General features: G+C 36.0%; 1 protein-coding gene and 1 long non-coding RNA gene across 3 annotated transcripts in view; one reads left to right on the plus strand and one right to left on the minus strand.

Annotated features, from left to right (window-relative positions):
* LOC109024015 (uncharacterized) overlaps positions 1-26131 on the minus strand; it is a 52267-nt gene that overhangs the window by 13680 nt on the left and 12456 nt on the right. The window contains exons 1-2 of one of the 2 annotated variants that reach the window (XR_010131219.1): positions 7373-7494; positions 1052-1188 (exon numbers count right to left, since the gene is read on the minus strand). This is a non-coding gene — a long non-coding RNA (uncharacterized lncRNA). Of the gene's footprint in view, positions 1-1051; positions 1189-7372; positions 7495-26131 lie in introns of those variants that run through there. The other variant, XR_010131220.1, reaches the window with a different exon arrangement.
* The window catches only part of DSG4 (desmoglein 4), a 31072-nt gene continuing 27020 nt past the window's right edge, over positions 22080-26131 (plus strand). The window contains exons 1-4 of the mRNA XM_004059283.4: positions 22080-22115; positions 23638-23769; positions 25317-25472; positions 25823-25967. Coding sequence (XP_004059331.2) covers positions 22086-22115; positions 23638-23769; positions 25317-25472; positions 25823-25967 — 463 coding nt within the window. The 5' untranslated portion in view covers positions 22080-22085. The remainder of the gene's footprint in view (positions 22116-23637; positions 23770-25316; positions 25473-25822; positions 25968-26131) is intronic.

The raw sequence follows: 26131 nt of genomic DNA on the forward strand, positions 1-26131 counted from the left end.
CTCCTGCTTTGCCCTCCCAAATTGCTGAGATTATAGGCATGAGTCACTGTGCCCAGCCTAGATTTGTATTTTTAGAAGAACATTCTACCTACAGTGGTGACACTTTAGGAAGGAAGTCACAGAATCAAGAAGATATGTTAAAGAGCTACTGCAATAATCCAAGTGAGTGAGTGATACAACCATAGCAGGCAGCAAAACAAGTGACAAAAACAAAACAAAAGCCCTGGACAGATCAATAAAGTACCATACAGAAAAAAAAAAAAAAAAAGGAAAAAAGTTCACTGAGCAACAGATTAAATTTAAATCTCACCATGAATTGCCCTGAAAAAACTCAAACATAGTAAGTACAAATGGATAATGTTAGGTTGGTCAAAAAGTTTAGAAATGATGCCAGTTTCTAGTCATCTACTTGGCTATTGAGTTCATATAAGACAAATTCCGGCTGACCCTGAGAGACTTGCTTTTCCTAGTTTTATAAAGAAAGCTGAGCAACTTGGTATATCCCAGTCTGTGCCTGTTTCTCAGTCATATCTCTTCTTTCTTCAGCTCTTATATAAAACCTAGGAGGAAGAATTTCTGCCTCCAGAACTTTCTCAAAACTACTCAGAATATCAGGCTCTGATTCGTACCAAAGTTTGTATCTGGTTGGACCCAGAATATGATTTGTCACATTTTTTTCAAAGAAAAATGTTTTGATCCATTCAGTTTATTAACTGTCTGTCTCAAAGTATATGCCAGTTTCAGCTTAATAAATTATAGACATGTGATTCTCAGCTTGTTTTGACCACTGCCTTATATTGGGCTCATCCAAACGCAAACTCTGAGACAGGATTAGAGAGCAATTTTGGAAGGAGGTAGAGGAACCACTGGTAGGTAACAGGGAGATGCAACATGCAAGGGAAATCTACCAATAAATTGTACCTATCAAGCCAATTAGAACCATGGGCAATAGAAGCTTAGTCCTCCTGGGGAAAACACTGGGAGCCAGTGTAGTACATGCCCTGCGGTTAAGCCATCAGAGAAATAAGGGAGATAGTGTATTTATACATACCAGCTGCCATCAGTTAATAACTAAGGGCCACTTCTTGAGACAGTTAATACCCTGCGTCTGCTGCAAAGGTGGGCAAAGTGGCTTTGGCATCGGTGAAGTGAAAAAATGCAGGAGCTGGCCCTTTGGGTGCGTGGGCACTGAAATGATAGGAGAAAAATACGGAGAAAGCTTTGTCAAGGTCTGTTACAGCTATTGGGATATTGCAGCACTCTGGTAATAGATGCCATGAGAAACCTCAGAATTTGCTGCCATGACAGGCCTTTCTTGAACATTTCCCTGTAAATAAGAATGGGTCAGATGCTACCATATTGATAGATTAGGTAACAAAACCCAGTGGTGTGAAATAGAAAAGTCTTCAGGTCCCCCATGTCATTAACTTGTGCCTTCATGGTTTTATATCATTTATGTTAATTAGATGCTTGCCCCCTATAGATGGTTACACATATAAATAACCATTTTTCTATAATACATGACTTGGCTTTACCATTACAAACTTAGATATGGCCTGAATAATTGGTGTTTTTTTTGTTTGTTTGTTTTGTTTTTGAGATGAAGTCTTGCTCTGTGGCCCAGGCTGGAGTGCGGTGGTGCGATCTCTGCTCACTGCAAGCTCCGCCTCCTCGGTTCATGCCATTCTCCTGCCTCAGCCTCCCGAGTAGCTGGGACTACAGGCACCCGCCACTATGCCCAGCTAATTTTTTTTTTTTTCTGTATTTTTTAGTAGAGACGGGGTTTCACCGCGTTAGCCAGTATGGTCTCAATCTCCTGACCTCGTGCTCCACCAGCCTCGGCCTCCCAAAGTGCCGGGATTACAGGCATGAGCCACCACGCCCTGCCACATAATTGGTTTTAATATCTATTTACTGCCAGAAGGAAAGGCTGTGAGTTCATTAAAGTTATCATTTTTTTGTAAACATAACCCCAACATTTTAATAAGTTGTTACTAATAACATCATACCAATCTACCCAGTCTCTGAGAGATGTTCTTGCACCTAGCTTATTTTAAAAGGTGTAACAGGCCAGGTGCGGTGGCTCACACCTGTAATCCCAGCACTTTGGGAGGCTGAGGCAGGCAGATCACTTGAGGTTAGGAGTTCGAGACCAGCCTGGCTAACGTGGTGAAACCCCGTCGCTACTAAAAACACAAAAATTAGCCGGGTGTGGTGGAAGGCGCCTGTAGTCCCAGCTACTTGGGAGGCTGAGGCAGGAGAATCACTTGAACCCAGGAAGCAGAGGTTGCAGTGATCTGAGATCACGCCATTGCACTCCAGCCTAGGCGATAAGGGCAAAACTCCGTCTAAAAAAAAAAAGAAAAAAAAAAGGCACAACAAAAACATTATACTGCCATTAGTTGGGTATGCAAATAATTAAATAACAAATGTTGAATTAATGTGTGATGCACAGAGGTCAGCACAGCAACAGACAGAAACTTGTTGAGCACATGAATAAATGTAGTCCATTTATACTCACATGGTTCTAAAACCCATCCTTGCATTGACTGTCTATAAAAGAACTGAGACCGTCAATTACTTCATATTGCTTATCAAATTCTCACCACTCCAAACAGAACTACTTTTTCCAAATTGCTCATTGGTGTGATGGCACCTCTTTAAACTGAATGACAATATGGCTATGTTTTGTGAGATTGTAACATGTGTCTTGGCCAATTGTCTTACATGCATTTTAGGAAAAGATTAGTTATGTAAAAGTTTAGACTTAACTAGTTTTTACTTAGAGCTGTAGGGTAAAGAAAAAATAGTTTGCTTTTTACCAAACATTTTTCAAATATTTGAAAAATAAAGTCCAAAAAAAGGGGGTTCTAAAACTGGAACAAGAATATGTCTTTCTTCACATAAAAAAAATCATAGTGGTAGTAGAAATGTACTCCTAGAACTCTGTGAGACTGATAAATAAAACAACATATAAAAGATCACCTGATAGATGAAATCAAACATACGGAAAGATTCTGTACCTGCTGAACTCAAGAACAAGTGTTGTTCTCTGGGAGAATAAATGTGATTTTTCTATCTCATGGAGAAAGAATATTTTATCAAATATTCCTACAGCTTAGGTGAAGGGTATGTCAAAATATCTACTCATCTTTGCTCTCTGTTCATGACCACTGAATAATTTTTTGACTGCTACCTTGATTGCTATGGCAAGCAGAGGGCATTCTTTGCAGAGAGCATATGAACTTCAAAGTTATTGCCCATGAAAAGAGCTATTACTCACTGCAAATTGATAAATTAATATTTTGCCTTATACATCATCTTATATAAACTTGGCTACTGAGAATTCATCACCAAGAAAACTAATCTGATTTCAGTATAAAGACAAAAATAAACATGAGACTGGAAAACTGGAATATAAGCCTTGCAGTGGGGAAACTCAAGACAAGTGACATAATTAATAGGCTTCATTAGTAATGGAGCTCAGTCCTCCTTAGAAAAATCCTGGAAGCCTTCTGGCTGGTCTTCTTTAACCAACACTTTTATCAAAAGCCTAAAAGCCTTCCTTTTACAACATTATGGTTTGTGAAGTGAGGATAATGAATTCTATTTTTAAGATGAATAATATATTTAATAGTCATTAAAACCGAAATAAAAATTAAAAATTAATATAAAATTTTAAATACAGGTAGACAATTATCACAAATTATGTGTTATAAAGCAGAGCAGCAAACAAAAAAGAAAAATTTTATTTAACAACTATCACTAAAAATTAGATCTTAATATATAGAAAAAATCAAGTCAGATCTATACCTCATACTATAGGTTTTAATGAACAAGTTAAAGATATAAACGCTAGAAATTCTGAAAGACAGAACACACTCAAAGAGGATAAATTACATGTTATTTTCTTTACATAAAACTATCTAATTTAATCTCCTAAAATTCACCAGGAAGGGAAATAGATAAGGAAACTGTAATTTAGAGAGCTAAATTAACTTGCTTACAGAAACAAACCAAGTTAACAGAAGTTTTGGAATTTGAAGCAGATCTAAATCTGTACATGTCTCAATATGCCTCAGTGACATAGTACATTTACCTAAACTATAAATAGGGATATAATTATATAACTATTGACAAACTAGAACCATAATTAAGAATAAATAAGCTAAAAATATGTACATTTCAACTTCTACAAAATAAAAACTGACAAAGATGATAAAAATGAAGACATCGAGAATGTGCAGTAAATGATATCAGAGTTAAGACATTCTTACTCCACTCAGCTCTATGAAACCAATAAATAATAAATAAAAAGAGAAAATAACCCATCTTCAAAAAGAACCTAAAAATGGCTATTAACCCTTCTGCCGCAAACAAACACATAACACAAAGAATGTCTACTAAATACAGTAAAATTTGTATTCAAATTAGTAACATTTAGAACTAGTTAATTTTCCTTCAGATCTCTTTCACAGTTGCTATTGCCTAAATGTTCATGTCCTCTCAAAGTTAATATGTTGGGTTCCTAATCCCCAAGGTGATGGTATTATGAGGTGGGACCTTTGAGAGGTGATTAGCTCATGAAGATGGAGCCCTCATGAATGTTATTAATGCCCATATAGAGTAAGCTTGCTGCATCACATTACCTGACTTTAAACTATACTATAATGCTACAGCAACCAAAACAGCATGGTACTGGTACAGAAATAGATACATAGACCAATGGAACAGAATAGAGAACTCAGAAATAAAGCCACACACCTACAGCCATCTGCTCTTTGATGAAATTGATAAAAATAATCAAATGGGGAAAGGGTTTTCTATTCAATAAATGATGCTGGGATAGCTGGCTAGCCATATGCAGATGAATGAAACTGGACCCCTACCTTTCATCATATACAAAAATCAACTCAAGATGAATTAAAGACTTAAATGTAAGACCTCAAACTGTAAGAATACTAGAAGAAAACCTAGGAAATACCATCCTGGACATTGGCCTTGGCAAAAAATTTATGGCTAAGTCTTCAAAAGCAATTGCAACAAAAACAAAAATTGACAAGTGGGGCCTAACTAAACTAAAGAGCTTCTGTACAGCAAAAAGAACTATCAACAGAGTAAACAGGCAACCTACAGAATGGGAGAAAATATTTGCAACTATTCATCCAACGATGTCTAATATTCAGAATCTGTAAGGAACTTAAACAGTTGAACAAGCAATAAACAAATAATCACATTAAAAAGTGGGCAAAAGACATGAATGGACACTACTTAAAAGAAGACATATAAGCAGCCAACAAGTACATGAATAAATGCTCCACATCACTAATCATCAGAGAAATGCTAATTAAAATCACAATGAGATACCACCCCAGACCAGTCGGAATGACTATTATTAAAAAGTTTAGGAAAAAAAAAACAGATGCTGGCGAGGCTGCAGACTGAAGGGAAAGCTTATACACAGTTAGTGGGAATGTAAATTAGTTCAGCCACTGTGAAAAACAGTTTAGAGATTTCTCAAAGAATTTAAAACAGAACTACCATTCAACCCAGCAATCCCGTTACTAGATATATATCCAAATGAAAATAACTCATTCTACCAAAAAGATACATGCATGTGTATGTTCATCACAGCACTACTCACAATAGCAAAACATAGAATCAACCTAGGTGTCCATTAATGGTGGACTGGATAAACAAAACGAGGTACATATACACCATGAAATACTACACAGCCCTAAAAAAGAATGAAATTGTGTCCTTTGCCGCAATATGGATGCAGCTGGAGGTGATTATGCTAAGTGAATTAATTCAGGAACAGAAAACCAAATACTACATGTTCTCACTTACAAGTGAGAGCTAAGCATTGGTACTAATAGACATAAAGATAGCAACAATAGACACTGAGACTACTAGAGTAGGGAGGGAGGCAAAGGGCAAGGGTTGCAAAACTAACTATTGGGCCCGGCACGGTGGCTCACCTGTAATCCCAGCACTTTGAGGAGCCAAGGCAGGCAGATCACAAGGTCAGGAGTTCAAGACCAGCCTGGCCAACATAGTGAAACCCTGTCTCTACCAAAAATACAAAAATTAGCTGGGCATGGTGGCAGACATCTGTAATACCAGCTACTCTGGAGGTTGAGGCAGGAGAATCGCTTGAACCTGGGAGGCAGAGATTGCAGTGAGCCGAGATTAAGCCACTGCACTCCAGCCTAGGCAATACAGCGAGACTCCATCTCCAAAAAAAAAAAAAAAAAAACAACTAACTATTGAGTACTATGCTCAGACCTGGGTGATGGAATCAATCACACTCCAAACCTTAGCATCACACAAGGTACCCATGTAACAACATGTACCCTCTAAATCTAAAATTAAAGTTGAAGTTGTTTTTAAAAAAAGAAAATACAAATTTAAATTACAATGAGATACCACTATGTGCTTATTAGAATGGCTAAAATTAAAAAAGTCTGCCATACCAAGTGCTGGTGGGAAAGCAAAATGATACCTCAAGTTTGGAAAACAGTTTGGCAGTTTCTTAAAATGTTAAACATGCATCTACACCATGACCCAGACATTCTACTCCCAGATATTTACCCAAGAGAAATGAATGTCTATAAATCTGTACAAAGATGTGTACACAAATTTTTATAGCAACTCTATTTCAGATAGTCCCAAATGATAACAATGCAAATGTTCATCAACAGATGAACAAAGTTTAAACAATTGTACTATACTTATACAGTTAAATACTACTCAGCAATTTAAAAAAAGAATGAGCTATTGATGCACAAAACTGAGTATGAATTGCAAAATAATTGTGCTGAGTGACAAATGTCAAACAAAAAATGAACACACTGTGTAGCCCCATATATAAAAAATAAACTGTACTTTAATAAATATATAACATAACATATAATTCCATAAAAAGTAAATTAATCTCTAGTGATAGAAAACATATTAGTGTTGCCTGGGAATACAGTAGCTGGGTAGGGTGGGAAGGAAGAATTATAAAGTTGCATGGGGAAACTTTTAGGGAAAATGGATATGTCCCTTATCTTGGTTGTGATGAACATGGATGGAAAATTCCTAAACAAAATAGTCACAAACTGAATCCAGGAATATACCAAAAGTACTAGTGACCAAATTTGAATTTGTTACCAACAATGCAAGATTAGGTTAACATTAGAAAATCAATCCATGTAATATACACATTAATAGACTGAGAAGAAAACATATAATCTTCCCAATATATATGACATGTTTGCTAAAATCCAGCATGTTCTTATGATTAACATTCCTAGCAAATTATGAGCAGGAGATTTTCTTAACCTTATACACAATTTCTATAAAATCAATGAAATAAATATTATACCTGATAGTGGAATATTAAAAGTTTTCTCTTTGAAATAAATAAATAACAATGATGTTCACTATCACAGCTTCATTTAACATGGCATTGATGGTTCAAAAAGTAGGAGCAAAAGGTTATAGGGACTGGAAGAAAAAGAAAACTATCATTATTGTCAGATTAAAAGATCGTGTAGTCAAAACTCCAAAAGAACCTTTGGATATATCATTCCAATTTTAAATATGTATTTAACAAAATTACTGAACACAAAAATCAAAAGGCTGAAATCAATTGTATTTCTATCTGCAAGAAAATGTAATTAAAGAAATATAACATTTATACTAGCATCAAAGGAATCTCAAGTACCAAACAATAAGTATTTTAAATGCCTCTGTAAGACCTTGACAGGGAAACATAATTAAACTGTATTAAATAAACTTTTAAAAAGAGATATGTTCTCTGTTTATGTATTCTAATACTTGAGCCAAAATTGAAATTTGATTCTTTCCAATTTACTTAAACATATTTTGCAATCCTAATCAAAATCCTAGTTCACCTGTGAAATAGATAGCTGATTTTAAAATGTACAGGAAATACAATTGTCCAAGAATAGCCAAAACACTTGAATGGAGCAAAGTGGGAGAACTTTCTCCATCAGATATTAAGATTTACTACAAAACTATGCAATTAAAATGAAATTAGCAATGACATAAGAATAGACAAGTAAGTAAAAGGAAAAAAGAGTATGCAGTTTAAAAAGATACACACTTTTATGAACACTTATTTTTATTTAAATTTTTAATATTTTATTATCGTTATTTGTATATTATTTATTTTATGCACAGATTTTGACTTATTATAGCTGGCATTGTAAGCAGTGCAAAAAAACACACTGTTTTCAATGAATGTGCTAGGACATTAAGGTATCCATACAAAAACAAAGATGAAATTGACCCTATACCATTTACAAAAATCATCTCCAGGTAATTTGGAGATGTAAATGTGTAAGGCAATATATTGTAGGTACATAAAAAGCTTTCTTAAACAAGACATAAGAGCATTAACTATAAAAGAAAGAATTGATAAATGAGGACTGAAAATAAGAGTTTCCAGTCACGATAAGAACTCATTAAAAAATTTAAAAGATGAACCACAGAATGAGTTCAAAATATTTGTAATGCATGTAATCAACAAATAATACATAGATATGCATAACTTAGAGCACTAAAAATTATTTTTAGCAAAGAGAACAATGCAGTTTAAAAAGGGGGAAATGCTTTAATATGCAAATATTAAATGTTTATATTAATATTTAATATTAATAACATTAATTTAATATTAATATTAACAATTAATACTAATAACAAAGAAAAATGCAAATGGCCAATAGACTTATGCTAAGATGCCCAACACAGCAATAATCAGAGAAATGCAAACGAGATATAATACTCATCCTACAAATTGGCTAAAATTTAAAAGTCTAATAATGCTTTTGATATTGATGTTGGTGAGTAAATAAAACTCTCCTTAAACTGCTGATGGGAGCTCAGTTGGTATTCTCTAGCAGGTTAAAAAATGTTAACTTATGACCCAGAAATTCCACACCTTGATACAACCTAGGGAATTCATGTACATTTGCTGACATAAAGGAGACACGAGGAAGGAAGCAGAGATGATGTGATTGCTGGAAGGAGGACATAAGCCAAAGAATGAAAGCAGCCTCCACAAGCAGCAAATAGCAGGGAAATACATCTATTCCTAAGAACCTCTAGCAGGAACTAACCTTGCCCAAGATTCATTGTGGACTTCAGACCTCCAGAACAGTAAGATAATAAATTTGTGTTGTTTTAAGTCACTAAGTTTGTGATAACTTACTTACAACAACAAATACAGAAAGTTTGTAGTTTACAACAACAAACTAATACAGAAAGCAGAATTGTTTATAAAAACCTATCCTATGCGAAAACATAATCATTATCAATTGCAAAAAAAATCAAAACAAATTCAAAAAATGCAAATTAAGTGAATTGTGACACGTATGACAGAGGCTGGTTTCTCTCATATACAAAAGTACATGAAAGAACCAGTATTAAAGACATCAGCAGCCCAGTGGAAAACCAGGAAAAAGGAAATAAATATTTCAAATAAAAAGAAATATAAATGGCCAGTATCTCTCCCCGGCCCCTGGCCCACCCCATGAAGAGATGCTAATCTTATTCACACTAGAAAAATGTTTTTGACTGGGTGCCATGGCTCACGCCTGTAATCCCAGCACTTTGGGAGGCAGAGGCAGGCAGATCACTTGAAGTCAGGAGTTCAAGACCAGCCTGACCAACATGGTGAAACCACGTCTTTACTAAAAATACAAAAAATTAGCCAGATGTGGTGGCAGGCACCTGTAATCCCAGCTACTCAAGAGGCTGAGGCAGAATCGCTTGAACCCAGGAGGTGGAGGTTGCAGTGAGCTGAGATTGTGCCACTGCACTCTAGCCTGAGTGACAGAGGGAGACTCTGTCTCAAAAAAAGAAAAAAGAAAAATGTTCTTTTTTCCCTGGTGCCATTTCTCCCCGGGCCACCCATAGAGCCACGTGATTACCCTGATTCAATAATTCTTCAACTTCAGCCTGCCTCCCGAGAATTACCTAAAGAGCATGTTAAGAATGAATAATTCTAGATCTCATCCCCAAAGCTTCTGATTCACTAAATTTGGGGCCAGGAAATCTGCATTTTCTACATAATGGCCTAAGAAATATATTTCAAAAAACACTGCCTACCTTTTGACCTTCCTATTGCTGGATTTCTTCCTCAGACATCCTGAGCTGACCAGATTCCATAGTCGAGGTTGCCAGACATATAACTAACAGCATCAAAGGTTAACCATGTACATGATACAACTTTGTCATAAGAGTACATGATACAACTTTGTCATAAGAGGGACACTGCCAGTGTCACTGAAGAAACCAGAGTGACATCTAAATAATTATCACACTGTAGAATGGTTGCCACTGTAGTCATCGGGAGGCAGGAGGCAAACAAAGATGATATTTCCTAGATAAGTATGTAGCAAGTATGCAATAAGTATGTAAGTAATACGCTTTATTTAATATACAGCTAGAAGCCACGCTCTTCTGTCTCCACTTATTTGGAATACATCCTATACCTGTGAATTCACAGAGATAATCAACAAGGCATCTCTGTCAGGATGTAAGCATGATTTTAGGGTGTAAACTGACATCATCTTTATGGAAATAACATAACTCTTTACGAAACTGATGTTTAATCTCTATGATTTCTAACACCCACTAAATAACCTGGTTGGCCGGCCCCTTGTTGCCATACATAAGTTGCCTTTAATGAGGGGACAGGATGTTTATCTTCAGTGTGGTAGGTGAACAGACATGTGTTCACAGCAATGACTCTAGGTCAAAACCCTGACAAGCCTCGTTTACCTTTTGTCCCCGCCTCCCCAGGCCCAGGCAGATGAAAACCTTTTGCTTGCGTCAGCTCTGGAAACAACTTGTGCTGCATTTGACCACCATACTTTAGGACCATAATTATTTTTTAAATTTCCTTCCCCCTAACTCTTGCTTTCAAGAAATAGAATTGTCCTTGGATATTTGAATAATATCCAGTAGTAACCCTAGACTAGAATAATTTGATGGAAAAGTTTGCCCTAATGTCATTTCCACAGTATCTTTGTCTGTATAAATTACATTTCTGTTTTTCAAAGAGGACTTGTATTGGCATGTATTGAATTCCTTGCCTTTTGTGGCATTGATTTGAAAAGTACAGGTGTTAAAGCTCTCACTGTGTTCTACACAGATGTGATGTGGAGAATAAAGGTGTCTTGCTACTTTATACAATATTATAGAAGCATAAGTACAATAATTAAATATCAGTAGCATCCCTAAGAGCCAATGTATGGTTTCATCTGAGCAAATGAAATGTCACTGGTTTGACATCAAAAATAAATACTATAAAAAACTTGCTAAAAATTCTGCTCATAGAACCAACAGTTCAGTAAACTCTAAAGTATGGGAAAGTCTTTTAAAGCTAATAGTGTTTAACCATCCACTATTTTGCCTTCACATACGTAGCTAATAATGAAAAGTGGCTTGGTATTTATATAAACTGACTATGAATGAGGAGATGGAACTCTTGCCTATCTTTGACCCTAATAAACCATACAGCCTCCCTAGACTATCACTATCACATGGGTAGGAGAGAGGCAAGATAGGAGAGATTGGATTATATGATCTCTGTGGTATCTTTAAGCATTAATGTTTTATGCTCTGTTTCTACAATGACTGATACTCTTCAAGAGAAACAGAAGTAGCTACTCTTTATCTACACAAGCTCAGAACCATAACCAAGTTTTGTCTTTGGGAATTCCACTGTAAAATCATCCCCTGTGGGAAACAGTAGCTCACACCTGTAATCTCAGTACTTTAGGAGACCAAGGCAGGAGGATCACTTAAGCCCACGAGTTTGAGACCAGCCTGGACAATATAGCAGGACCTTGTCTCTACAAAATATTTTTTAAATTAACCAAGTGTGGTGACATGCACCTGTAAACCCAAGTACTTGAGAGGCTGAGGTGGGAGGATCACTTGAACTCAGGAGGCAGAGGTTGCCGTGAGCTGCACTCAGACCACTACTGCACTCCAGCCTGAGAAACAGAGCAAGACTCTGCCTCCAAAAAAAAATTTAAAGCAAAAGATCATTCCCACAAATCTCCAAGGAGTAAACAGAAATGAAATGATGGGGCTTCAGGTAGTTCCTCCTTAGTTACTGAAGAATCTTTTAAATATGTTCATAATTATAATCTGGATTCAAATTCTGGATACCATTGAAATCAGGAGTTTCAAATGGAGAAAGCTAGAGGTACCCACATAAATGATCTAGTACCTATTTCTATTGCTTCCTGTTTCTTTTCTTTAAAACTCATCCTATAAATAGCATTCAAGTAGATAGAAAATCTTATATTTAGAAGAAAATATAAGAAAAATCATATATGTAGAAGAAATCATCTATAGTGTAAACAAAAGATAGAAACCTTTGTGAAATATCTCCTTCAAACACAACAATAGAGAAGAATGTTGTTTTTCCCTTGTAAAAAGCAATGTCACATAAAGACCTGGAGTTGTTTCATTAATTCTCTTAGGCAAATTAAATTATCTAATTCAACATGACATGAAATAATGCAAAAGTAAATTACTTTATCTGGCTTCCAAAAATACTAAAACTACTTTTCTCAAGAAACTAAGCAATACTTAGAATACATTCTATTACCAGGGTCAACCTTGTTTCTGAATTACAGTGATGGGATAGTGAAGACAGGAGGCAGTCTCCCTTTGAAATTCTCCAACCAACATGTATTATCTATCAATCAGAGAACAGTTAACTGCATTTTCTTTTAAGTTTATTGATGTTGCTGCCAGCCTGCAATGTTTGCATCAGGACACTCTATACCCTGTTTCAAACCCATACTAACAAAGGAAAAGGGAGACATGAAAAAGGGAAATAATATTCAAAAATATCCAGATCCCACTCTGGGCTTTTTTTCATTAAATTCTCACGTTTCCAACTTCAGTTTCTCCTTAATAAATATTTGTGGTGGTGTAAAATGTGTTCCTCACCCACATTATGTACTTTTTATCAGTGGTAATACTATGAGAAGTGAGAATGTTGTATTGTAGTTACTTTAAAATGATTTTGTAAATATCATATTGTAGAGGTTTGACTGAATAATCAAGAAAGAAAATGCCAAAGTATGGAAACAAACATACTGGTACTAGTTAAATCAGAGTTCCTTCATCTTAACTTTGTTATTTCAGAAAATCTTTAAAATTGAGAGTGCAGTTCAACCACAAGACATTTTAAAGAGAGAAGCAGGACTCAACTGAATTGAAATGAGCGTCATTATTCTATCTTTCTTCCTATACCATACTTGAGTCCTGATGACTTTCAACAATGGCCTCTGCTAAAAGTATCATTCCTTGAAGTGGGTTCTGCAGTGGATATGTGTGTGTATGTGTTGTCAGTATATGTAATTTTGCTTTTACAATGTTGGCAGTAAGAAGAAGCCTTCTAATTTTATTCAGCATGATGATAGGCCCTAGCATTTTAATTATTTTTTATGTTGTGAGTAATTTATTATTCACTGGCTATCTTCCCTGTAAATCTTGTCCTCTCTCTGTAAGGTTTTTCTTTGGTGTCCAACAAAGGGTTTCATTGCAATAAGAATCAAGGTGTGTCTAAATTCTTACCCAGAGCCCAAACAATGCCAGTCTTCCAGACCAGCCTGGGAGTTTGGGGTGGGGAAACAGTCATTATAGAATATCTTCATCTCTCTGCCCAGAGATCACCACAGTTATCACCCATGCCCTCCTAAAAGGGTGTCTCGAAGCATATCTTGCTGTAGAGCAGAATTCGGAACTGAGAAGACGAGGGCTCAAATTGAATCTCACAGGATTTGCGTGCAAGAGAAACCCAAAGGAATGGATTGGCTCTTCTTCAGAAACATTTGCCTTTTGATCATTCTAATGGTAAGTAGAATTTAAAGAGGTGGGAAGGAAATGCAGCCCCAAGGTCTTGTCTCTGTCAACTGTCGGGCTTTCTACATGGGATTTATTCCATTTTTTAATCTCCTTCCTGCAAAGAGAGTTCTAGAAGTCCAGCCTCTGTTAATTTCAAACAACTCTCTCCACCTTGAGGAACAAAATGCCATAGAGAAGCGGGGTGAGAATCTGGCTGAATTAAATTTATATGCCCTCAGAGACATAATCTACTTCACTTTGAGTGTTAGGACTATTCTAAAATTTTAAAATGGAAATAAAATTCATATTCTATGATCATATAAATAAATCAGATAGATTGCTGTGAAAACTGCCAGTGCAAATGGGTTCTAAATTTGAAGGGAAGTTAATCAAACCCATTTCTTTTCAATAGTTATTTCCCTATGAGTTTCTTTCAAAGTGGAGGAATGATAGCCATGTTGAAATTACATTGCAACTAATGATGAAATATTAAAGTCATGAGAATTTTTTCCTGTCAGATATTGCTAAAGAAAAATGAAGCCCAGCCATCAAGACAAAACTTTTCTGGAATTATGAATGCATTCCTACAGACCAGCAAAGAAATATTTAAATGACTTATTTCTTTACAGTAAACATGGCATCTTGGATATTATATTTCTTTCCTCTAACCTGTGGGTGCCCAAGGTGTGACATGATTTCCAGACAGGCAGCATGCATAGCAAATATCCTACCCTAGAAAGAGATAATTCCAACTCCAAAGAAGAACAAAGTTCCAGTTGGCCAATCAACAAACTATTGCCAATTCTGGGAAGATAAGAGGACAGGATTATTAGGAATTGTACAAATTTTTCAAAGTAAATTAAGACAAATGCATTATAGTTGGCCACACTTCAATCTCCCAGGAGTATCCATGTTAGCGCTACAACCTAAGCTTAGAAAGTGATTCCCATCCTATTCTTAGGCAAGCGGCAATTATACCAGACTCCTCTGAACATCAGTTGTAAGAGACAGAGAGTAGCTAGGGCTGGGAGAGATGGGAGCACGTCATTGTCCAGGAGGCACAGTGAGAGCTACTCTTCTGGAATTCACATTTCTAAACTTCAAGAGCAGTGCGGGAGCCGAACACTGCCAAAGGGCACACAACCCCAAGCTCAAAAGGGAACGTGAGAACAGTGGTAGAATATTGCATCCTCTGAGTTTAGGAGACAGATTATTAAACAATATCATTTTTGAAAAATATTTTTAAACTTAAAAACATAAGATGAAGGGCAATATTCTGTTACAATGATCATTATTTATTTACTAAATAAAATAAATGTTACTAAAAGAAGAGGCAAGAATCGGACTTGGTCTTCAATTGAAATAGTAAGTTATTAGGATATACCTCTTGTTACTCTTCTACCGAGTATATTCATGCTTTGACTCAGATAAACTTTTGGTTTTCTGTAAGGAAAATTGTATGTGTCAAGATTTTAGAGGCCACTTCTGAGCACTAAATCTTGCCTCCCATTGCCTTCTGCACAGGCATGTTTTATGATAGTATTATTTAATTGAAGAGTTGATTCTTCTCCTTGATCTTGAAAAAGTATTATATTTCAGACTCTCAGGATCTTTTTTTGGTAGTATTTATTTATTTTCCTTGGTAATACTAGCGTTTTTAATACTTAATTCCTCCTACTCCTCATTGATATTGAAGTCTTTGTGTTTGACATTTCATGGTAATTGTGAAAAAGTTCTTTAAGTATTTTTTTCTTTATGCATGTCTAATAGATCCCTTACCATATCAATTAATAATGTCTGGAATTGGGAGGTAGAGACTTCTAGCATATTTCAAAATTGAACAAATACAAGAATTGTTTAAGGAGAATCAATGTGATGTTATAGATATTATAGGAAAGTAGACATGCCTACTTCTCTTTAATTTCCTGAACTTGAACTCTGCCCCTTCTTCATTAACTAAATCAAAGACTCTCTGGGGCATCATTGCAGCTTACACTAATGAGGGTGTGGCAGCCTGTCAGAGACTCACAGGTACTTTGTGTCAGCTACATCTCAACCGCAAAGAGTACTTTAAACAAAGTTCTGACTGGCTAACCAGCAAAAGGTACTCAAAACTCTAGATTACAATAGGGCACTGATTTTGTCATGAGTCATTTGGCATTTTCTTCCTAAGGATGCTTATCATGTTCTTCTATAAAACAGACAGGGGTGGTGAGGGACATTCAACAGTGAATCGAGATTCAGAAGTCCCGGTTTGAATTACAGCTCCTCTTCAAAGTGGCTGTGTAACTTTGGCAAAAGCACCCAACTTCTCAGGGCTTCCTTTGACCTCATGTGAGAATGTATGGTTAGACATGATGTTATTAAGTTGCTTCCACTGTAGAAACTGCAATTCTAAAATTATCTCCACTGAATACTTACATAGTAGAAGTTCATTTCTGGCTCATAAATAGTTTTCATAAATTTGGCTGGAGAATCTGAGGATTTAGGTAATTCTATGGATTGTATAAATTTTATAAGGAAGGAATCACTTACAGCAGGACAGTTATTAGCTGGAAGAGGCCTATATTATATCAAGTGGATAAGGTCATAAAAGACAACCATTTATCAGATAAGAATTTTTCTCTATGTGTGATGACCATTCATGCTACATATAAGATGTAAGCACTTCCATTAAATAGTCTAATTCTTGGAAGTTAAAAAGGTAGGTGGCTAAATATAGCTGTTATCTCATTGCAAGTTGAGAGCAGGCATCAAAATTTGAAAACGTATTTAAAATTAACTTAGCCACTTATCAATTTAGTTCTCACATGCACTCAAATATGTTATTCTGAAACATGGAACAGAAATTTGTTTCTATTTACTTGTCAGGCAAATTTCCAGAAATATGACAGAGAGAAAAACACCTTATCCTATTTGGCTTGATATTTGTACTAAACAGAATACCCTAGATTGCTTTAAATGATTAGTTTCAGTACTGCTTATTACAGAAAGAATGTACTCATCACCGCAAAGGTTACATCGAAGCAAATCTCACCTCTATGATTGTTTTGTTGATATAAGTGGCTAAGGAATTACTAAATGTATTTTAAATCAGTGGATAAGTTTATATTTTTTGCCTTCAAATTCCTGCAGAGTCCATGGGGAGAACCTCATATAAAAAAAGCTTTATATTCCAAGAGATATCTAGTATTACCATGACCTATAACTTAGTATAGTTTTCTCAAGAATATCTACCTATTGACTTGTAGGATAAAATCCTGCCCTAAAAAGATTTCATGGCCCTTGGGATTCTATGACCCTTTTCCTTTTTGAAAGATACTTTTTTTGCTGGGGACAGAGCTTCTGGATCCTGAGTATGTAGTCTGACTCTTTTCTAGTTCTTAAGTATCCAGGAAGGAGTTTCGTATAGAGCAATGAAACCGTTGTTTAAGCTGCAGTAATGTTTCCTTCCCTTCCCCAAGTGGGAGCACAGTTGGAATTCCTCACTCATGGAAAGCAGCTCTGACTACAGGGTGTGTGACAACAGTGCCTGGAGGGAAACCTTCAGACATAACTTGCATGAGAAATGTTTGCCCTTCTTTTCTACGCAGAAAATTACATGGCTTACAAACTAAGATGCCATTATTGATACACCTTCCATTATAAGCAAAAGTGGTATAATTAGGCTTGAACTTGGCAACTCTACCATAGACCTGGTAGGATGGTAACTGCTTTACTCAATTATTATTATTAGCATTATTCAGGAAAGAACTGCTTATTAATAAGTTGGTCCTACATATGCGGATGACTTCAAAACTGACTACTTACTTCAAAAGGGTAAGTCATAGAGATGAAACATTAGCCTTGTTCTGTAGCTACTACTTTAAATACACTCAGAATGTAAGAGAATAATGTCTATTCCAATATTGCAAGAAGCATATATTATATGCTTAGAGTCTACATATCTTATATAAAATCATCATGTTCTCTCTAGAAGTAAGGATTAAAAGAGAAAACAAGACCCAGAAAAATTTCTACAGTTTTCTAAAAGTTAGATGACAATAGAGTGTGGTGTATCCTGTTATTCCTCTCTGGAATATATACATTATTACAGGTCAAAACTTGTCTTGCACATAGAGAACAGTGTCTGTCACATGCTTTGTCAATGAAAATGTTTCAATGAATGAATGGATTTAGTTTCTAACTTATCTTTCTTACCAAGTCACTTAATCATATATTTCCCACCCACATGTTGATGAGCAACTTTAACATGGTCAGTGAGCTTTAAAAAGAGCTGGAGTGTTTCATATTGAGACGAGGTATTGGTTCTCTGAAGCTGCCAGCCACTACATTGCCATTCCAACACCTGACACTAACAAAACATTTCACAGTTAACAAAACCATTTGAAGAGATTACAAAAGTCTCGAAAGGTAAATTTTGCGAATTAAAAAAAAAAATGTTCATGGGATAAATTAGTCAGACAGCTCACAACTGGGACAGTCAGGATGTGAACCCAAAACACTTCAACTCTGCCAGCATTGACTCCCTTCTCCCTTTGGACCAATGACCAACCCTATACATTCTTCCTTTACATTGCCTAATTCATCCCAATATCTTTTTTTATTTTCCTGCTTCCCTCCTGTTTTAACATGTCACTCTTTCTAGGCCTGTGTCTTACTCTTCATTTCTTCCTCAGAAATTAGCAGAGACATAAATTTTAGTTTCCTTTTTTTTCTTTTTTGAGTTGGAGTCTTGCAATGTTGCCCAGGCTGGAGTGCAATGGTGGGATCTCAGCTCACTTCAACGTCCCCCTCCCAGGTTCAAGCAATTCTCCTGCCTCAGCCTCCCTGGTAGCTTGGGATTACAGGCTCCCGCCACCACGCCCAGCTAATTTTTTTTTTTTTTTTTTTTTTTTGTATTTTTAGTAGAGATGGGGTTTCACTATGTTGGCTAGGCTGGTCTCAAACTCCTAACCTCGTGATCTGCCCACATCAGCCTCCCAAAGTGCTGGGGTTACAGGCATAAGCCACCACGCCCAGCCAAATGTTAGTATCTTAAGCATTTTTATATTTCCAGTAAAAGTCCTGTTCAAGTTTTTGCCATTAATGCAACCTATCAAAAGGACATCCAAAAATAAAGGCAGACAGGAAACCGTCATCAACCAGGCCCACAGAGACTGTAATACATTTAGGATACCACACATCTCTCCAGGTTATGTTTGTTCCCTCAACAGCACATGCCTCCAACTCCCTTTTCTAGTACTCTACCATCGTGATAACTGGCTCAGCCATTTCTATTCTGTGTGTGTGTCTTTTACTCAGGGCCTCAGGTCAAGTCACATCAGTGGATGATGCTTGGCCCACATATTGCTCTGAAAATGTGACTTTTGGGCTGGTCCAAAGGTAGTGAGTTATCTCAACTGATTGCTCACAGTCACTTGCAGGTCAAGCTCCTTGTTCTATTCTTTCCCCCCGTCTCACTACTGCACTTGACTAGTCTTAAAAAAGAAAAAATTTTAAAAAGGCTTTTGTAGGCAAGGAATTTCCACCATTACCTAGGAGTCCATGACTACTTTTCACGGTCTAACTGAGGTTCATACAGTTATGTTGTGCACTTTAGGAGGCTGACGTCATTCCATGCTTCTTCCAAAACACTCATTAACAGGTGTTTCCTAGAAAGTGAGGGCTCCTGATGGGGCTTATGATTTCATAGGGCCTGGGAGTAATACCTGGCAAGTTCCTTCCAGGAGACCTGTACATAAAGTGACAGGATTTGTAGGGTTTGGCTTCTGTTACCCTCATCCTTAGAGCCAGCTGAGCAGGGAGCAGAAATACCACAAACGTACTATGGAAGCCTCCATCAGCACAGCATAGGTTCTGCTAGATGAAAACCCTGGGTCCTAGTATTCCACTTCCCTGGCCTGAAAACAATGAAAAATAAAAAATTCAGGGACAGCAAAAGGATGAAAAGGGGCTTATACTCAAACATTCTCAGAGTTACTTCAGTTGAGCTGGGCTCTGTAGAAAGGATAAGACCAAGGTAAAATGAACTCAAAACTCCTCATCTGTTTAAACTACAGACAAGTCTGCTTGATGTGGCTACTTTCAAGTCCTTAAAAATGATTGGCTAGTACTTTTAGATGTCACGGGGCACTATGAATGCGCCCTTGAAAGCACAGAAGAAAACGCTTCTTTCTTTCTTCCTTCGTCTTTACAAATGTACTGAGCATTTGCTGTGCCTATCACTTCCACCTTGGTCATTCTATTTGGATCAGAGTCTGAAACAGGGAGAAGCCAGGGGATTTGTCCAAAGCCACACTACTCAGTTCTTGTGCCTGCCTGTCTCAAGAAATTTGTGATAAATCACATTGTTTTTATAAAGCCAAATTATAATTTAAGGCTACATATCCACTATGGACTGTAAATCAATGACTTCCAAATGTACACTTGATATCAGCTTAATTGTTCCTATAAGAGTCTTCAAATTGGGACACGTATTTTGCTGAATACCTATTCCTTTAAAACTCTAGTTTTAAAACTCTAGCTTTATTCTAGTATATTCCTTTAAAACTCTAGTTTAAAACTAGAGTTTTTTATCTAGTTTTAAAACTCTAGTTTTATTCTAGCATATTCCTTTAAAACTCAAGTTTAAAATACTAGAGTTTTAAAACTAGAGTTTTAAAGGAATCATTTTCCAGATCCCCAGCTTCTAGTCTTTCCTCAAGTCAATCTACCTCAGCGTGCACCTGAACTTGAGGTATCAAGCTGGTTCTTCTCTCCCAAATCCCTCTTAAAAAGTCACACCTTTCAGCCATGGCAAACGTTATTCTGTTGCACTCTAATAGATTGTGAAATTATCTGGGGCACTAAACTAAGGAATAATGGAAAATATGGACGTCAGTATTGAGAAAGAGAGTTAATTTCAAGGCACTTAACAAATCCTTTTGCAAGTCCTGCTTTTCAATTATTTGTTTTCAACAAAATTAAAAGAGGACCTAAAGGAGTTGTCAACTTATACATCATTAAAAATCATTTTGATGATAAATTGCCTTATAGATTTAGGTCATGTAATTCAGAATAAGTTTTAAGAATTTAATGACTCTGCTACCAGAAAAAAAATTCCAATGTCATCTATTAATATGAACAAGTTTTCCCAGTACTTACAACTGAAAGACAAAACCAGACAAAACAGAATTTGTTCTGAAGCTTGTTTAATTCTAATAATAAGTAATATTTATTTAAGAACTAATTTTTTTAAAATTTCATCCCTGTGTTTGCAATGCATTTCCAATAAAGTTTTACTTTTCATATTTAATTATATTGCATTGAAATTTCAATATTTGCATTTTGTTTGCTCAATTGTGATGCTAAGTATATTGGTAAAACTAATCTAATTCAGAGAAAAAAATGTTTGTTTACACTTAGAGCCTCACAATGATAGAAATTCCAATAAAATAAAATTTCTATTCATATGTATATTTTCATTACAGACAAGTATGCTAGGCTGCTCAATAAAAACCTTAAAATACATTAAAATATGTGTGAAGCTTGAAAATATATTCCAGTAGGATGAACCTATGGAAGGGATAATTCATCAATAGAAATGTGGTATAAGAGTTCAAGGAGTAATAGGAGTAAAATAAATTCCAACTGACAAAGAACTTATTCATCTATTTTTCTAATGGATGAAACTGAGCATCAGGGCAACAGCATGTAGATTCTTGCATCTCCCACAGCTCCTCATACGTTCCCTTACCTTCCAGCAAAAATATTATTGACCATTTCTGGAACATCCGCTGACTTAGAGCCTTTACAACTGTGTTCTTGTTTCACCCTGGGTGAAATGCTCTTCCTCATCAATTCCTCTTATCAAACTAGCTTCATTCTGCAGAGCCCTTTCAAATCCCTGCTCTCCTAGGAAGTCCTCTTGAAATTCACTTGGATAACTTGAGTTTCCTTCTCTATCCTCCATCGAGCGCACTGAGGTATCCTAACCTGCTGTAGACTTACGTGTTTGTCTTCCCTAAAATGTAAATAGTCTGGAGGGCAAAAAGTCTATTATTCATTTGTGTTAGCCATGTTTATTTCACATCATCAACAAAATGTATATTTAAAAAGAATTAATAAAAGAATATTGTCAATGTTTTTATGACATGGCTTCCTCTAAATTATGCAAATTTATGCTAATGTGCTATCTTCTATCAAAACAGGTGGTGATGGAAGTAAACAGTGAATTTATTGTTGAGGTAATGTAAAATAAAATTATTTTCTCAATTTAAAATTAAAACAAAAACTGAATTTTGTAATGTATTATATATAAAAATCAGAATATTTGAAATTGTAATTATCCAGGTAAAAGTTAAGAGAAAGAACTAGTGAACTGAAATAGCGATGGTAAAATCCATGCTCCCAAATCTCTATGCATTTAGGGCATGTGTTTGCAACAGCTTAGTGTCTTAGTAACTCCTGTTTATCAAACTATATGAGTAGTTTATTTATGTTTTCCAACCCACAGCAAAGCAAAAGCAGCAAAGTGACACTTTAGAGTGGGAAGAGATTGTTTAGACACATTAGACAGAAAGACAATTAATGGTTCATCAATGAGAAAAAGGACAAACATTCAAATTGTATAATCCCAACTAAATGGAAAACATATAATCTAGTGCCATTTAGAGTAGAACTCAGGAAATAGAGCTGCTGTCTTCTATCTCTGGCAGAGCTTTATTTTATTATAATAGTTAAATTTTCCTTATGATCCCCTCAAATCATTGGAAAAAATAAAGTTTTCTCATCTTTTTGGTGAAATAGGGAATAGGTGGTACATTTCAGTAAGTTGTATCAAAATGGAGAAATAATGTAAATACTCTGGTTGTAATATATGCTTCATTCAGTGGAACACCTCCTTTCCCCAAAGTGGTAATTAAATGAAGCTTAGCCTAAGTAAACTTATAATCACCTGTGTTTCAGGGGGTACATTAGGACTTACAAAAATAAATACGTGCACATATATAGTTTATGCATGTATACAAATATGCTTGCACATGTAGTGACATTTCTAATCTCATTAATAGTATGAAATTCTTAAGCATACATCAATAGCAGCAACTTAAGGCTACGAAAGAAAAACCATATAGCAAGCACAGATACAAATGACAGCATTGCAAAGCCTTATAGGTGTCCATGGGATTATTGGAGGAATCATCAATTCCTCCAATATTAATAATATGTTTCTAATTCTGCAAAAATATACTTGGGTGCTTAGCCCAAGTTGATAAGTGGTGTCCTTATCAACAGAAGAGAAAAATTCTCTTCTCTCTTTTAGGTGAGCACGACTCACCAGCACAACTTTTATGTTATATGGGATGTGCATACACGGAACAATGATAATCTTTAAACTCTGCAGACTGTAAATTCTGGTGAAAGCTCAATGAAGGGTGAGATAGGCAAGGCTCCTATATGGTGAAGATAGATTGAGAAAAGGAAAACTGCACAACTTATACAGTATGGCACATCATGAGCTCCTCAAGTAGCTAATTAAATTTGTTTCACTAGAATCAAATAATTGGAACCAAGATGATTCCAAAAGAAGTGGCAGCCAGGGGTAACCAAGCTCTATGTATCCAGAGTTGTGAATTCGTGAAAACATTCTCTGTTCTTCAAATTCAATATCACTGTTTCTTCTAAATGCACCTTACAATATTAAATAAATGTCCTTTCTAAGTAAAATTGTTCTCACACTGTAAGACACCTGAACCATTTTTGCTTAAGGTGAAGGAATTTGACATTGAAAATGGCACTACAAAATGGCAAACAGTCAGAAGACAAAAGCGGGAGTGGATCAAGTTTGCCGCAGCCTGTCGAGAAGGAGAGGACAACTCGAAGAGGAACCCCATTGCCAAAGTAAGTGATGAAGCAATCTGATGACAAATGCTTTTGCAGAGCAGGGAAGCTTTCAAATATCTCCAAGATTTGCAGGCTTCACTGCTCCACAGTTATTTAAGAAGACAGAATGTGGTCGTTTGCTCCAGTTGCTGAGCCACTGATTTGAATATCATGTGCAGGGAGGCTGACGTGGGGCAGGCAGTCAATGGCAAGTGATTCTAGAAGAAAGGGCTGGATCTCCAGCACAACTGGGCTTTGTTCATCCATTTGTGTACTGCTCATTATTGCCTGTCAATGTCATAGGAAACGTATTCACATAGTGACAGTCTGAAGCCTGGCCCTCCAGAAAGTCAAGCCAAGTTTACTGCACCAGATGAATTAACTCCAAGAAAGTAAGGATAGTATCAAAAGTTCCCACCAGATCTCTACATCCAGAAAATAAGAGAGTCTTATAAGACTTTCACAAATAATGCCTACTGAAAAGGAAGGAGAGTTAAAGAATGTGTAATAAATTGATCCAGGAAGGATGGGATCCACATTAATAGCTTCATTCACTCTTTCTGGACATCTTGATCCTGAACAGTAAAGTGATCTGCAGAATTCCCTCCTTCCAGCTTTATATTAAAAACATAGTAAGCATCAGCAGTGGTGTTACAGATACAACCTCAGCTCAAGAAAACAGATGTATTCTCTCTCAGATGTTTTCAAATTGGAGGGACGCTTTTAAATTATTATTTCCATTCAACTCAGTAATTGCTTTATGTTATTCCACTTATATTGCATATTCTTTTCTTTTTCTCTGCATTTTGGGAGGTTCTTGAGTTTTCTTCTATGTAAAAAGGGCCTTTGGATTAGAGTTAAGCTAACCAAAGTTCTATTTCCAGCAGTCTTTATTTGACTGTGAATGTGTGGGTAAAAAATCTTACTATTTTACTGAATGCTCTTACCGTTAGTATATAGGTGAGATTTCAAAATCGTTTCAGTTTAAATTTATCAGCAATAGGTAATAAAGCTACTAAAGCAAAATCTATGTGGCAGAATATTTGCCATAAAATCTATTTGGCAGAAAAGTGATGCAGTATGTTTACATTTATAAAATTATTACAAATATCTCTAACCATTATAGTTTTCTGATATTCTCAACTTATCTACCATTTTGACTAAATCTCAGACTCCGGTTTAGGTAGGATACTTATTAATATGACACAAGTTATTTTTAAAAAATAGTAAATGTTGTAATTTCTTTTGTGAAGCTATTTCTGCGTATGCTAAAAAATCAGAGAATTGAACAACGTGTTATTAACAACAAACCTAGCACCAAGTGTGTATGTTATACACATTACCTCATGTAATTCCCACAACAAATCTGTGTGATATTATCCCCACTGTAAGCTGATCTGGGCAAAGTTAAGTAAATTTTCAAAGGTCACACAGGACTAAGTCATGGTGCCAGGTTTCAATCCAAAGCCCATTTGGTTAAGAAACCCACTCCCTTCTTATTCCACTACACTCTTAAGCATTATCTGCTCTAAACTGGATCACAATCCTAGCTATTTTTCTTATAGATTCGATCAGACTGCGAATTGAACCAGAAGATAACATACCGAATTTCTGGGGTAGGGATTGATCGACCACCATATGGGGTATTCACCATTAATCCTCGCACTGGGGAAATTAACATCACTTCAGTGGTAGACAGAGAAATAACTCCACTTTTCTTGGTAAGTCATAGCCATATGTTTCGATTTGTTCATATTAGTTTTCTTCCTTTTTCAAAAAATATTATCTTAAGATAATGGATTACTTTTGATAAAACATGGCAGACTGAACCCAAATAGAAGACTTGAAGGAATGGAAAGAGTGTGAAAATAAAAGTTTATAGTTCAGGATTCTCTGGTATGTTTCATGTACATGTAGTCAAGTGTCCTGATCATACTTAAATTATTTGACTGTACTACAGTCTGAATTCACTGGAAAAAATTGTTTCTTTGCCTATTTTCTGATATATTTTCAAGCATGTTACTAAAATTCCTTTGGTGGAAAAAGACAGCTTTTTTCCAATTTTCCACAGATCTATTGCCGGGCTCTGAATTCACGGGGTGAAGATTTAGAAAGGCCTCTTGAGCTTAGAGTCAAAGTTATGGACATAAATGATAACGCTCCAGTCTTTTCGCAAAGTGTATACACAGCCAGTATTGAAGAAAATAGTGATGCCAGTAAGTAGAATGACATTCCTTCTCTACGTCACAGCATATCTACTTCTCTTGGTCAAAAGCTTTAGAAGACTGACATACAGGAAATGTAAAGGACAGAAAGGGCCACACTTGTATTTTGAATAAACCCCACATATTTTAATTTATAACTGAGCTAGAAAAAGAAA

Source organism: Gorilla gorilla, chromosome 17, assembly GCF_029281585.2.
Source record: "Gorilla gorilla gorilla isolate KB3781 chromosome 17, NHGRI_mGorGor1-v2.1_pri, whole genome shotgun sequence".
Lineage (NCBI taxonomy): Eukaryota > Metazoa > Chordata > Mammalia > Primates > Hominidae > Gorilla > Gorilla gorilla.